Source organism: Hyperoodon ampullatus (assembly GCF_949752795.1).
Source record: "Hyperoodon ampullatus genome assembly, chromosome: 4".
Taxonomy (NCBI): Eukaryota; Metazoa; Chordata; class Mammalia; order Artiodactyla; family Ziphiidae; genus Hyperoodon; species Hyperoodon ampullatus.
In genome coordinates, this window is record NC_136917.1 from 105,183,434 (window position 1) to 105,197,334 (window position 13,901).

At 39.4% G+C, this 13,901-nt stretch overlaps 1 protein-coding gene across 1 annotated transcript in view; it reads left to right on the forward strand.

Moving 5' to 3' along the window:
* The window catches only part of MEF2C (myocyte enhancer factor 2C), a gene marked incomplete at its 3' end in the record, with an annotated part of 145,195 nt that overhangs the window by 101,311 nt on the left and 29,983 nt on the right, over positions 1 to 13,901 (forward strand). The window contains exons 4-5 of the mRNA XM_079702527.1: positions 4,360 to 4,419; positions 4,563 to 4,700. Of these exons, the coding sequence (XP_079558653.1) occupies positions 4,360 to 4,419; positions 4,563 to 4,700 (198 nt within the window). The remainder of the gene's footprint in view (positions 1 to 4,359; positions 4,420 to 4,562; positions 4,701 to 13,901) is intronic.

Genomic DNA, 13,901 nt, shown 5'->3' on the forward strand with positions numbered 1-13,901 from the left:
AATAATATATTCTTGAGAACTAAGACTGCAGACCTGGAAAGAAATTGAATGATTGGAAGCATTTAATCTGTGATGGTGGGTCTCTGAAAGAAGCTAAATTTTACTTAAATAGCATCAATGTAAAATATTATAGTCTTCATACATTGAAAAAGGCCAATAATTAGATATTTCTTTTCTACTAACAAGAAATAAATTAGGAAGGGGAAGCCAGTTTTAACCATTGTATACAGAAGGGATTTTCTAGTTGATAACATAATGTCTAAGACAAGATATGAGAGCTCCATGTGGCATTCTTTGTCATTTATATTCCTTTCAGTAATGAAATAGAATCTGTTCCCTACATCTATTTCATTAGAATTTTTGAGGCACCTGTCACCTATCATTGTCAGTTTATATGTATTTCAAGTTTTCCCAATGAACAAATGTAATAATGCAGTGTCCATATGTCCACATGTCTGGGAGGGGAGATTCCACGTGGTTTTTGGATTACCTGTCTGCACTCCTTTTCCCATTTATTGTTTGGAGTATGTCACCTTCTGTCAATCTAATTACTTCTCTCAGAAAAGGCTGTTCTCAGCTCACTGCATGACAGTCGCTGCCTTGTGAAAACATCCCAGAAGCCTCTGCAGTCAATGATCTACCCCACAAGTGTCACTCTCACATGGAAGGCTGACTCCAGATTTACAGAGTTCTCTGAGGGAAGAGTTTCTTTAGATATGAAGCAAGGGAAGCTGGTGGTTTCAGTAGATCTCTTGCCTTATCTTGACATACAGAATAAATCTCTCAAAACATAGTCAGCTGAGAGACACTTAAAATATATACATCCAGGACTTCTAGCCCCTGTGAAAGAATAATGATTTAAGTGCCTACATTACCTGACCAGTAACATTTATAAAAGATCAGAGACTCTTTCAAAGGCCAGTGACAGAGATTGTGATTTTACTAGAAAAAGGCCGTAGGGAATAATGCTTATTTATCCATTTAGTAATCCCTTTAGTTAATATTAGCTATTTATTACTGTGATAAAGACAGACTTGGCTGAATCTAATACTAATTCTTTTGTCATAATTAAACAGCTGTAGATTTTTTATATAATAAAGATAAGATTAGTCTAACGGTTCCACATTCAAACTATGGTAAAGTTTGTGCCATTACTTCCGTTTTCAGAGCTTTATAATTCCACTGTAATAATTTGTACTTAGCAGAAATGTGTTCTACAAGCTCTCAGCTGAGAGTAATATTTTTGAACAGTTTTTTCAATGTTCTGGTTATGTGATTATGGGAATTTAGAGCTTAATATGCTCTTGGGTTTTGTGTTTGTATTTCTCAAAATGCTCCTCTTTTAAACAACATAATATAACTTAAAATAAGACTGTAAGTGCCTTTAAATGGTAGAGATATTTCATTACTTAAATAGTGGTGATATTCATTGTAGGATGATGTAGTCAGATATAAGAAGAATTTACTGGGAGAAAATGAGCCACTGTTCCCCTCTTATTCCCATCACTGCGATTTCCTTTGTGACTTCATGCCACTTGCTTTGTTTACTTAATAGTTTATATAAGTCTTTAGGTATAAAGGAGCTATTGATCTAATTCATTTTTTAACCTATAAACTGAGAAATGTTTTATTGAACAACAAGCATTCCCACTTGGTCTAAAACTTGACATCTAAGAACTATCAACATTTTAGCCATATTTTTATACTTACAATTTTCCCACACCCTAATTTTTTTTTAATTCTACCTAATTTACTTCAGTGTTCAGTCCACTGCTGTAGTTACATATGAGTGGGAGAGGTCTATTCCACATCTCTCACTCTGCACTTCACAAGTGTGGGAAAGCCTAGGCAGGGGCAAAGTGACCGCACAGTGGCCTGGCAGGAGGCGGGAGCCTTGGGCCATTGTGCTGGGCCATGCTGGCCTGAGACCTGGCATAAGGTTTCCTGAAATCTTCATGGAAGATTTGTGAGAGATAATGAGTTAATATTTGTGGAGCTCTTTCAATAAAGTATAATTGATGTTTGAATTTTTATAAACCAAACACAATATCTACCCCTGAAAGCTTTGTAAGAATATTTAGCACACATGTATGTGCCAGATGGATTGTAATGACAGTTGATAGACCTCTCCTAACCCTTGCGTTCTGTTGTCAAAAATCTGCACATCAAAACAACTATAGTTTTCACAAGAAGATTTATTGGATAAAAGATTCGGGTGCACATTGAAAAATCTACTGTCTAGATAAGACTGTAAATTAATGTTATACCAGATAAGACCTTAAATGAGGGGTTTATATAAGAATATTCTTAACATGCCCTAGAGAAATATCAGTAGATAAATTCTGAAAAAATATCAGATAATATGTTCTTGATCTTACATATTTTTTTCTGCATAAGTGAATTTTTATGAGAAATTCGTGGAGTATGATGCAAGACACTCTCAGAAATTATTCTTAAAAGCTCAAGGATATGTGGAGATCAAAGCAGAACCACATCATAATACAAATAGTCATCACCCGGAAGAATGCTTTTGTGATTGAGATAATGCTAATAAAAGAGTTTAAGATATAGGAAATTAAGTTAGCAAATAAAATTGTTATTCTAACGTGTTGTGACATCCTCTATAGTATTATTGTAGGAACCCTCTAGGAGTACGTATTCTGGGTGAAAAATGATAGCTGTAGATCCATGATAGGGAGCCAGGTGGCCCCACCAGTTATAAATTCCCCAAGATTGTAAATGTATATTTTATCACCGTGTGTCAAAATATTCATTTTAATATTCAAACATTGTACCACATAATAAGCTGTAACCATATGTTTATTTGTTATATTGTATCACTATAACATTAATAAATATTTACAGAGCCACAGTGTATCATAGACATATTCAAAATGGTCTCAGTTTGATTTTAACTGAAAATCTTTAGTGCCTCAGAAACTAATTTTTTAAATGTTACATTTGTTACACATCAGTAAGAGCCAAGGAGTTTAAATTTTTAAGACCGACTCCCCCTTTTTAACTCATGTTGTTTTGTTTTCCCCAATTGCATGAATTAAAAATGGAGTGTTATCTCAGCTTTGAGTTCCTTAGCTTGATGTCGCAGCTTTTGCTTTATTTGTATGTGAATTCGGTCTTTAATAAAGATGAGCTCTGCTGAACTTTCCATTGGTAAGAGACACTTAGGTACACAGCTCTTTATAAACGATTGGGTAGTACCAGGAAAATTCAGAAATGTTGCTAGTCTATTAAAAGTTAACATGGCAAGCTGTGTGATTGATTAATCAGAAGTTTTATAATTTCTAAAAACATAACTATCTCTGTAAAATAGGATCATGTCCAACTAAGTTGACAACCATCAATTTAAAAAGAAGAAAAAAAGAAAGTAAAACTCCTGACTCATACTTTTCCTGTTACAGTGTTACATGAGTATTTATCCTTCTGTGACAGCTGAAACTAGACCAAGACATGCATTCAGGAGACAGGAGGTTCGAGAAGAGGCACTGACTTTTCACTTTCATGTGTCAGGAGGCAGTCTCAGGGTGACCCTCCTCAGCTGCAGCCAGGAGGAACTTATGCTACTTCAGTAGTTACTGACTTGGTTACCTCTGTGCAGTGTTCTTTGGCTTCCTTACTCAGGTCATGATAATGAAGCCCTAAGCTCAGCTCTGTTACCTTTTCTTTCCAGTCTCTGTTTAGGCAGACAACTTCTCAGTATTATCAATTTCAATACAGGTTTTCACACATATAGAACTCTAACCAGACTAAACAAAGGCGCTTCACCTTATGATCACAGGGTGTGAACATTCTTAATGGGTACTTCATGAGAATGTTGGCTGGGTTCTCCTACCACCTTTTGCTGTCAAGTGCACATCCAAAGGGTTGGCAGGACACTTCTAGTGCCAACCATTATGTTAAACTCAAACTAAGGATCTGTTGCCACCATTTCTGCTTTTGTCATGATCACATTTTCTGAAATCATTGTGTAATGTCCTAACTTCTAATTTTTCTGTGGGAAAATAGTGTTGCAATTTGCCCCCTTATTTATATTCTGTGATCGTCTGTCACTAGATGTTTGGAGCACATATGAATTCCAGATCATGAAACTTCAATCCTCATACCATCTTTGTTCATCGAATTTGGTTGCAGAAGGAATATTTCCCTTTTACTTTTTTTTTAAGTAGTAATGAGTGCACTGTTGAAATGACTCATGGTGTCTTTCTACGGTTTTTCTTTACCCTAATGTAATATAGCAAATGTAATAACCTAAAATACTGGCAAGCTTGAACGTCTGTGACACCCCTGCATGTGTTTTACAGCCTTTGTCTAGGTTTGAACTTTCCAAATTATGTATTTCAGACGTTGAGAAAGAAGGGCCTTAATGGCTGTGACAGCCCAGATCCTGATGCAGACGATTCAGTAGGTCACAGCCCTGAGTCTGAGGACAAGTACAGGAAAATTAACGAAGATATTGATCTAATGATCAGCAGGCAAAGATTGTGTGTAAGTACTCAAAACACCCTTCATTTTTTTTACTCTTGATATTTCTCTGAACCTGGCAGGCCTTGAACAAGAAAGAAAACAAAGGCTGTGAAAGCCCCGATCCCGACTCCTCTTATGCACTCACCCCACGCACTGAAGAAAAATACAAAAAAATTAATGAAGAATTTGATAATATGATCAAGAGCCATAAAATTCCTGTAAGTACCAAAGGTAGATGGCTGGTCTGCTGATAACTGCTGCAGTAACATACCTTAACCCTTTCAGTGAGGGCTTTCTCTAAGAAACACTGCAAAGTCAAACCCAGAAAATAGCCATCTCATCCCAAGGGCAGTCACTTAGAAAGCAAACCCTAAGGGTTGCTGAAACTATGTCATCTAAAAGATGTGCCATCAAGAAGTTCATTCAGAGGTAGCAAGTTCACAGGAGGAAGAGAAAGATCTGTGCGACACACACTGAATTTACATAATCTCTTAAACACACAGTCCGCACAAATCACCAGGCACTCGTCAAACACTAAAGTCTCCTTCTGAGCGAGGATTGACTGTAAAGATACACGGGTGAAACTGCAGTTCTCTCGTGTAAACTGACGCTCATCACCCAAGTACAAGCTTATTCCTGAATGAAGCTTCAGCCCTCTCCCTAAACATGAAATTCAGCAGCAGCACTGAAGGGTTAAAGCTAATGCTCGCTGCAGAGAAACAGACTGCATGACAACCTAATGGTAAGATTTCAACATGTTTGTGTGATGGGGTGATTTTAAAGCTTTGTCAGAATATTCGCTTTGCCTATACCAACATTTTCCATGCTTTAACATTTGGCTAAATTTTGTCTTAACCAAGTCAAAAAATTCCTAACAATCAATCGTATGCCTTGCCAGATATTTAAGAGAAATAACTCTGCATGTATTATTTTGTTTGCCCATATGTAGAGGGGGAAAGTACATACCTTTTGTTCTATTCTGTCATCAGTCAAGTGATGTTCATTATGTGACATAAAGTGACACAACTCAAGGTTCACGTGCCTTCTGAGTAACTTTCTGTTAGTGTCCCAACTGTCATTGTATACAAGCTCCTCAGTAGATAATTAATCCCTTTCTCAAAAAAAGTACATTTGTTGTAAGTTAGGGAAACAGCCTAAACCTGAGGATTGAGAGAGACTGCAAACAGGCCTCAATGCAGGTATCTGGGGACAAAAGCTCCAGGCCAAATCCACAACGGCACTCACAAGATAAATTAATGCTTTACACATAGTAGATGCACATCAACCTGTATGGATTAAATTGAATACTTAAAAACTTATTTATAAAATGTATGCATATTAAACTTCATGTCCTCATAAATATATGTCTGCTTCATTTGTTAAATGAAATAATGTCAACAGGCAATCTTTTATTGAATCAGAATTATTAATACACTGTATCATGAAGGACAGCTAACTGCTGTGAATTCTTAAAGGCTTTCCTAAAACCGAGTACTACATACAGCATTTCCACAGTGGGCACTTGGTCAAATGAAACATTTCCTATCAGATGCAGCAGTGCATACTTGTTATACCCAGAATTCTTAAATGAAGTCTATTGGGATTCTGTCTTGCCCAGAAGGAGGAAAGAAACAGCTCCTTTGGGCCAATTTTTAGTTCTGATGGCCTGAGTTTCTCCCACGATATAATACACTAGTTTAGAGCTGCTGGGCAGATTTGTGAATGTAAGATGTTAAGGTGAAGCACGTTAGGTGTCTCAGGAGGAATCCACAGCACAGTGAGGAAAAGGGTGGTGTATGTAAGACTGGTAATCACTCGCCATGTGTGTGTGGAGCTTTAACCCCCAAAGTTCTGGGAGAACTCCCGTGTTTGCACATTGGATCATTTTCACCCATGCTCTAGGGGGAAAGAGGTGTAATGCATACCCGGATTCCCTCACCATATTTCATCCTGTCGTGTAAAGAGTTCAAAATCAGGATACATGATTTCTTAAGAGGTGCAGTGCTGTGCAGCAGGGGATGGAAAACCACATTAGAGTTTACAGGCAGAGCTGTGAGAAGGAGCCACCCAGCTCCAGGCTGTGCCTCCAAGTCTTCGTTTCTTCAGTAAGTGCTTCAGTCTCCACGATGAAAAGCCCAGTTTTCGCACATCGCTTTCAGTTGCTGGAAGTAAATTTTGTTGAAAGTTTCCACAGCTGCTAAAACATTTACAGCAGGGCAAGGACACTCTGCCCTTTGTATGGAGAGAGTGTCTCTACCTCTTTAAAAACATTACAAGACTGTTTTTCTATTTCAAAGACCCCGGTTGAAGAGTTTCCCTTTTAAAATAGAAAAATTTAACATTGCAGTCACCTGTCAGTATAATCTAATTTATGCCCTTATTCCTCAATTACATGAAATAATTCATGGATGATTTGGAATCATGTTGACCAGCATTTCCTCATGTGGGGTTTGCCATGGTTCATGCTGGGCTTCACAGTGAGAAAAAACAGCTCCATTTGAGGAACCAGGAATTAGGAAATGGGCTGAGGGAAGGAGGGGCGAATGCAGGACTGGTTGAGAGAGACCAGGAGGAAGGGAGGAAGTGGAAATAGACAGTACGGATGCATTTTCTTCAAATAATGGGCTGTGAAGAGAGAGAAATAATACTGTAACTAGGATCAAGGAGGGAGTTAAAAGGAAAAGCACTTGAGATGATTTATATGTAGAGGAGGAACGCTTGAAGGAAGGAAAAGATGGGACGTGTAGGTGCAATGGGGATAAAATGGCAAAGCTTCTCAAGGAAGGGAAGGGGGCTGGGTGGGAACGGGAAGGACTTGCAGATGTAGTCAGGGTGGTAGGTGGGAGAGGGAAATTGAGGGGGTGACCACCTAATGACCTCTGTTTTTATACTGAACTCGGCTTCTATAGCTATTGAGATGGGGGAGCAGGGGCTTGGGAGAGAGTGACGTGGGTGTAGATATTGTGAGGAACTGGGGATGGAGGGGGGAGTGAGCACAGGCCAGAGTCGTGGGGCAGCCTGGAGGGGATTTGGATACCAGCACACGGCAGTCACTAGTCATCAGCGTTGTGTGCTTCTTTTCTCTGCTAGTTCTCAGCAGCCTGGTAATGGTTGATCAAAAGTTAAGGGTGTCGGGCTTCCCTGGTAGCGCAGTGGTTGAGAGTCCACCTGCCGATGCAGGGGACACGGGTTCGTGCCCTGGTCCGGGAGGATCCCACATGCCGCGGAGCGGCTGGGCCCATGAGCCATGGCCGCTGAGCCTGTGCGTCTGGAGCCTGTGCTCCGCAACAGGAGAGGCCACAACAGTGAGAGGCCCGCATACCGCAAAAAAAAAGAAAAAAAGTTAAGGGTGTCAGTAGTGGCCCAAAAAAAGGATTCAGTTCAGTCATTCACATTGAATGAAAGAGGGCCTATTAAGTAAAAATATTTTATTAAAAATATTTTATTGGACTTTTCCTTGTGGTAAGTTTGGGAAAATCATGGGGTTTGGATAAGAGTTGATACCTTTCTGACCACGATGACTCACCTTGGTAACCATGATCAGTTTGTTCAGGGATAGAAACTAGAAACTGTTTAGCTCTCATGCCTCTATGAAAAAGCCAGTGCCAGTGTCATGGGCATGTGACCTGTGCAGTTACGCAGGGCCCTGCTCTCCTAGGGCCACACTTGGTTAAATGCTGTGCTATCACCATCTTGAAATTCTTAGTAATTTTTTAACAAGCGCCCCACATTTTCATTTTGCCCTGAGCCCTGCAAATTATACAGCCAGTCCTACCTATAGCATTTTAATCACCCCAAATTCCTTCTTCCTTCCTATCTTGAGGGTTCTAAAATTTGAAGCCCGGCCCTGAAATCTTTGCAACTTTGGAGATTTTAATGACTTATTGGCTTTCGCTTTTTAGACAAAAATTTTAAAAATTTAGGTGCTTTTAAGTTCCTTAATTTTGAAAAGTCAAGAAGAAAAAGAAAAATGCCAATTTCTAATAGGCATGGGTACATTATTATAGCCTTGGCATTTCCTAAAGCATCTAGAGCTGGTTGGTCTCTTTTATGGATGCAGCCACTTCAGGTCCCACATAAGTTCGAGGGAGATTAAATGACTTGCCTGGTTAAGTTGCTTTTTATTACACCACCTGGACTGCAGCTGAGATTTCTGATACAAAGGCTGATGTTCTTTCTCATTCCCTAAAACACCTACTATGGTCTTATTTAAGCTTATAATTTGATTTCAAAATTATTTAGCCAGTTCCTGATACAGATAAGGAAACAAAGCAAAAGATAGAATGCAACAGATGTCACCATATTTTATGAATTGTGAATTTTTGAAGTATGCCCTGATATCAGAATTATATCTGACTTCTGTTTAGCCAATCACAAGAGAGTTTTATAATAACTCTCATCAAATTGTTTACAGTCCAGAATTCTGGAAACTGAATAACTCTTGGGGATGATGGTCAGAAGAAGAGAGGAGTAGAGAGACTTTCACTAAATTGGTTAGTAGAGTGGTTCAGAATTTGTTAAATGATTATTAATCATCCTCTTTATTTTGGATGTGGACATAAGCATGGGGGAGGAGGGAGGTATTGGCTTTGCTCTCTACTGAGACACAATCGATATTCTGTAGAATATTCAGGGGAGAAGTAGTTTTACAGCAGATCCTTAGGTTCCCAGGTAAACATTTATAAGTAGTAATAGTGAATACAGAATAAAACCTTTGTAACCAAAAGAAAGCTTTAAAATACCAAATCTGAGTAAATATGAATGATAGGAGTCTTTAGGGTGTATTTTTCCCCAAGCCCTCCGTCACACCCTGGCATCAGTGGGCATAAGCATGCACCCCAACGTGGACGTTCAGCTACGTTCCGTGAGAATCCAATTAATTCATTATGTTTGTGGTTCATAAATAATAAGCTACGAATATGCAGCCCATACTCACTTCACAGTATAATTTCTGACTGAAATATTTTATTTCTATCCAAAAACATATACTGTGTTGCACAGTGATTTAGTAGCAAAACCAATAGGCTCAGTCACTAGTTAGATGACCTTGGGCCACTTACTTAATCTCACCAATTTAAAAAGGAAGGATTATATATCTATAGGGAAGGGATGTTGAAATGGTTGAGTCATATCATGTATGTAAATTATAGTATAGTGTCTGCTCAGAAAATAATATACAGTGAGTTGTAAGCTTGTACTTTTTTATGTTAATATAGTATCTTCCTAAACATTCTCCTTTGAATAAAAATATTCAATTAATATAATAAGAAGTAGACTAGGGTATGTATTACTTCATAGCAAAAGACCTTTAGTACCTTGATGGAAGGGAAGGTTCTTGACCAACACCTTAATTGATCTTGTAAAAATAGGAAAAGAAGAGAGAGGGAAAGAGATCAGGAGATGGGGAAGCAGGGGCAGGATTAAGTAGAGTAGTCAGGGTGGGCTTCCTTGTGAAGAGTAGATGTTTTTAAAAATTTATTCAAGTATAGTTGATTTACAATGTTGTATTAATTTCTGCTGTATAGCAAAGTGATTCAGTTATACATATATTCTTTTTCATATTCTTTTCCAATATGGTTTATCACAGGATATTGAGTATAGTCCCCTATGTTATACAGTAGGACCACGTTGTTTAAACATCCTATATGTAATAGTTTGCATCTGCTAATCCCAATCCTTCCCTCCCACCCCTCCCTCCACACTCCCCAGCCCCCACCCCCCACCCCATCCCCAGCAACCACAAGTCTGTTCTTTATAGAAAAGACCAGATTCTGAGCAGAAACTTGAAGGAAGTGATGGAGTTAGCCAGAGAAATGAGACAGGAATGAGGCAGGGAGGAAGAAGATGATAGGAAATCAGTAATGGAGCCTGGCAAAAACTGGAATTTATAGGGCCTTGTGGAACATTGGAAGAAGTTGGGCTTTACTCCAGCTAAGATGGGAGCTCTCACAGGGTTTAGAATAGAGAAGTGCCATCATCTGATTTATGCTTTTAAGGGATCTATCTGTTTGCAAGGTTGAAAATAGATGGGAGGGCAAGGATAGAAGTGGGTGACTATTAGGAAGTGCCTGCAGTGATTAAGGCAAGAGATGATGGTGCTAGAACCAGCCATTAGAAGGTGAGAGGTGGTTGGAGACTATATGGAAGTTAAGCCAGTAGGATTTCCTGGTAGACTGGATGTGGGGAGTGGGAGAAAGAGAAGATTCTGGGATGACTCCAAGGATTTTATTGTGTGCAAACAAAAGCATTGAGCTGTCATCAGCTGGAGGTGGGGAGAGTTACATTGGAGCTAGTTTTGAGATGTCTATCAGACATTTAAGTAGAAATGTTGAGGGTATAGCTGGATATGCAAGGCTGGAGGCAGGAGAGAGATCTGAGCTAGAGATAGAAAAAGGGCTGTGGTACTCTTACATTCAGAGAGCAGGGAAAAGAGGAGAACCAGCAGCGAAGGCTGAGAAGGAGCAGCTATCAAGATAGGAGGGAGGGCTTCCCTGGTGGCGCAGTGGTTGAGAGTCCGCCTGCCGATGCAGGGGACACGGGGTCTTGCCCCGGTCCGGGAGGATCCCACATGCCGCGGAGCGGCTGGGCCCGTGGGCCATGGCCGCTGAGCCTGCGCATCCGGAGCCTGTGCTCCGCAGCGGGAGAGGCCGCAACAGTGAGAGGCCTGCGTACCGGAAAAAAAAAAGATAGAAGGCAAAGTTCAGGGCCATGGAAAGGGAGGAAATTTATCAAGGAGTGACCATCTGTGTCCTAGTTGAGGACTGAGAAGTTACCATTGGATTTAGCAACTTGAAGGTTATTCACAACTATGACATGAGCATTTTCAGTGAAGTGGTGAGGAAAATTTTTTAATAGAGTGAGTTAAGAGAAAGCAGTGTGCTGTATTTACAACAAAAGTCCCAAGAGCAGCATTGTCATGGATGACATGATTTTCCAAAGTGCTGAATAATTTTTAATAAAGTTCCATACCAAACAAAGTGAAACATTCCCTCACTATACACAGCAATTGCATTTCTGGGAATTTCAGTGTATAATAAAATCTGCATTTCGGTGTATAAAAAATACCTTGTGTGTGCAGAACAAAGTTAGTTCTGACTCAGATCATTATTAAATAGGTTTTTCACCCACATGAATGTCCATTGGGACATTTGAAAGTTGGATGGGGTAAGAGACAATTCTTTGTTGTATAGAACTGTCCTACATGTAATAGAATATACAGCATACCTACCCACCAGGAAAATACCAGCCATGCCCCCCAATCATTGTGACACCCACAGATTTCCAAAATGCTCCCTAAGGAGATAGTCCACCTGTAGAGAGTACCACTATTCTAGATCTAGAGTTACTATTATGGCTCCAGTGGGAAACAGATGGCAAACTCAAAAGGGTAATTGAAGAGAGTTTAATAAAGGGACTATTTACAGATGGGTAGAGATCAGGGAAACTCGAGAAATAGTGAAGTACATTAGGGCTTACAACCTAGAAGCTATTACCACATCTAGGTCTGAAGGCGCAAGAGGAGGAAGAAGTTACCGGAGCACAGTAAGATCTATGTCTGTAGGAGAGAGGGCCCAAAAGGGGCGTGACCTTCACTAGGGGAATGCAGCCTCTGCCATCCTGTGGCCCAGCAAGAGGGATGCTACAGTACAAGAACACCCTGACCTCTCTCCTCCTACTCTCTGTACTTCTGACGGTGCCTCCACTGGCCCAGCCAAAGCCAGAGGGCCAGGGGAATCTGGTGGATACAGTCTGGAGCATCAGCCTCCTGGGCCCAGAGCAGTGAAGAGGGTGGAGGGGCAAATGGTGAAAACCTAGAAGCCTACTTCGTTTTCTTAGGTGTGCTAGAGTAATTCTTTTTTTTTTTTTTTTTTTTTTTTTTTGCGGTACGCGGGCCTCTCACTGTCGTGGCCTCTCCCGTTGCGGAGCACAGGCTCCAGACACGCAGGCTCAGCGGCCATGGCTCACGGGCCCAGCCGCTCTGCGGCATGTGGGATCTTCCCAGACTGGGCACGAACCTCTGTCCCCTGCATCAGCAGGTGGACTCTCAACCACTGCGCCACCAGGGAAGCCCTAGAGTAATTCTTATTTGGCCTTTTAATAAAAGAATGCAATATTTTATTGACTGTATAGACATTTATTTTATACACTAATTTTTTTTGTTGTTTAAAGACTCTGGGAATTGGATATATTCATTCTTTGATGTCTTATCAAACATTCATGTTCGATTATATCATGGTGTTTATCCAAAATTGTTTTTGTTACCCTGTTTACAACAGATAAAGCCTAATAAAAAGAATGACTGTGTTAACATAACACTTGAACATTTTTATTTCCCTCTAAAAAATGAAGAATCGAAGACATGTAAAAGAAAAGAGTTATGACACGTTTGTTCTTGTCAGTATCGCCATGTCCAGATCAGGGAAGAAAAGACAAATAGAAAAAATAAAGAAAAAGGGAGCAGAAGCATAGAAAGAGGACAGTATTGTACTCGTCACCAGGATAAACAAAGAACTATTGCAGAGCACAATGTATGATGCAGGCCAGCCAATGAACCAGGAAAAACAAAACAAAACAAAACAAAACTTGATGTTAGGATTACGGAAAAAAATAGTAAAAAAAGAAAACTTTGAGCCGTATGCACTTATGTATTTAAATTTGTACAGTGGCTTATTAGAGACTCCCTGAGGGAATGTTCTATATAAACCCTAGTATACATATTAGATTCACACACATACACATACATATATCCATTTTATATTAAGAATGCTGTATGCTCTGACATCATGAGTCCTCTGGCAATATATGGAAACAGTATTTTCATTTATAATGTTAAAAACGAAGAAAAAGAGGGAGGGAATTACAACTGTGACTATCTAGCTAATGCAAGCAGAAAAATAAGCATGTTTGGATTAAATTGCCAAAATAATACCAAAAAATCAATGATTGGGACTTGAATTACTCTAACTAGACATCCACAAAACCTCAGTTCACTAAATGCTTGCAACTCTCTCATTGAAGATATAGGTCTTGCCATTTGTCAGTGTCAGTATATCCCAAAATGTGAAGTGTAATGTACATTCTGAACTATCAGGTTAAAATATGAATTATTGAATGATACATGCTCTGTTGAATCCTATATCTTAAAATGTCTATTATCTTTAGAGTTAACTTTCAAAAGACAGACTTTTAAAAATAATAATTAAAGTATATGTGCTATTCACACGCCTGGAGATGATTTTATATCATTAAACTTCTGCATAAATATGCTTCAATAAGCAATTAAACCCAAGGCTCCAGTTTGCATTTTAATCCTTTTTCTCTGTGAAGTCTTCACAATCATATACCTTTGATCTTGCAGTCATTTCTGGCACCAGATTCAGATATCACAGATGAACAATCACTACTTAATAGAACGGAAT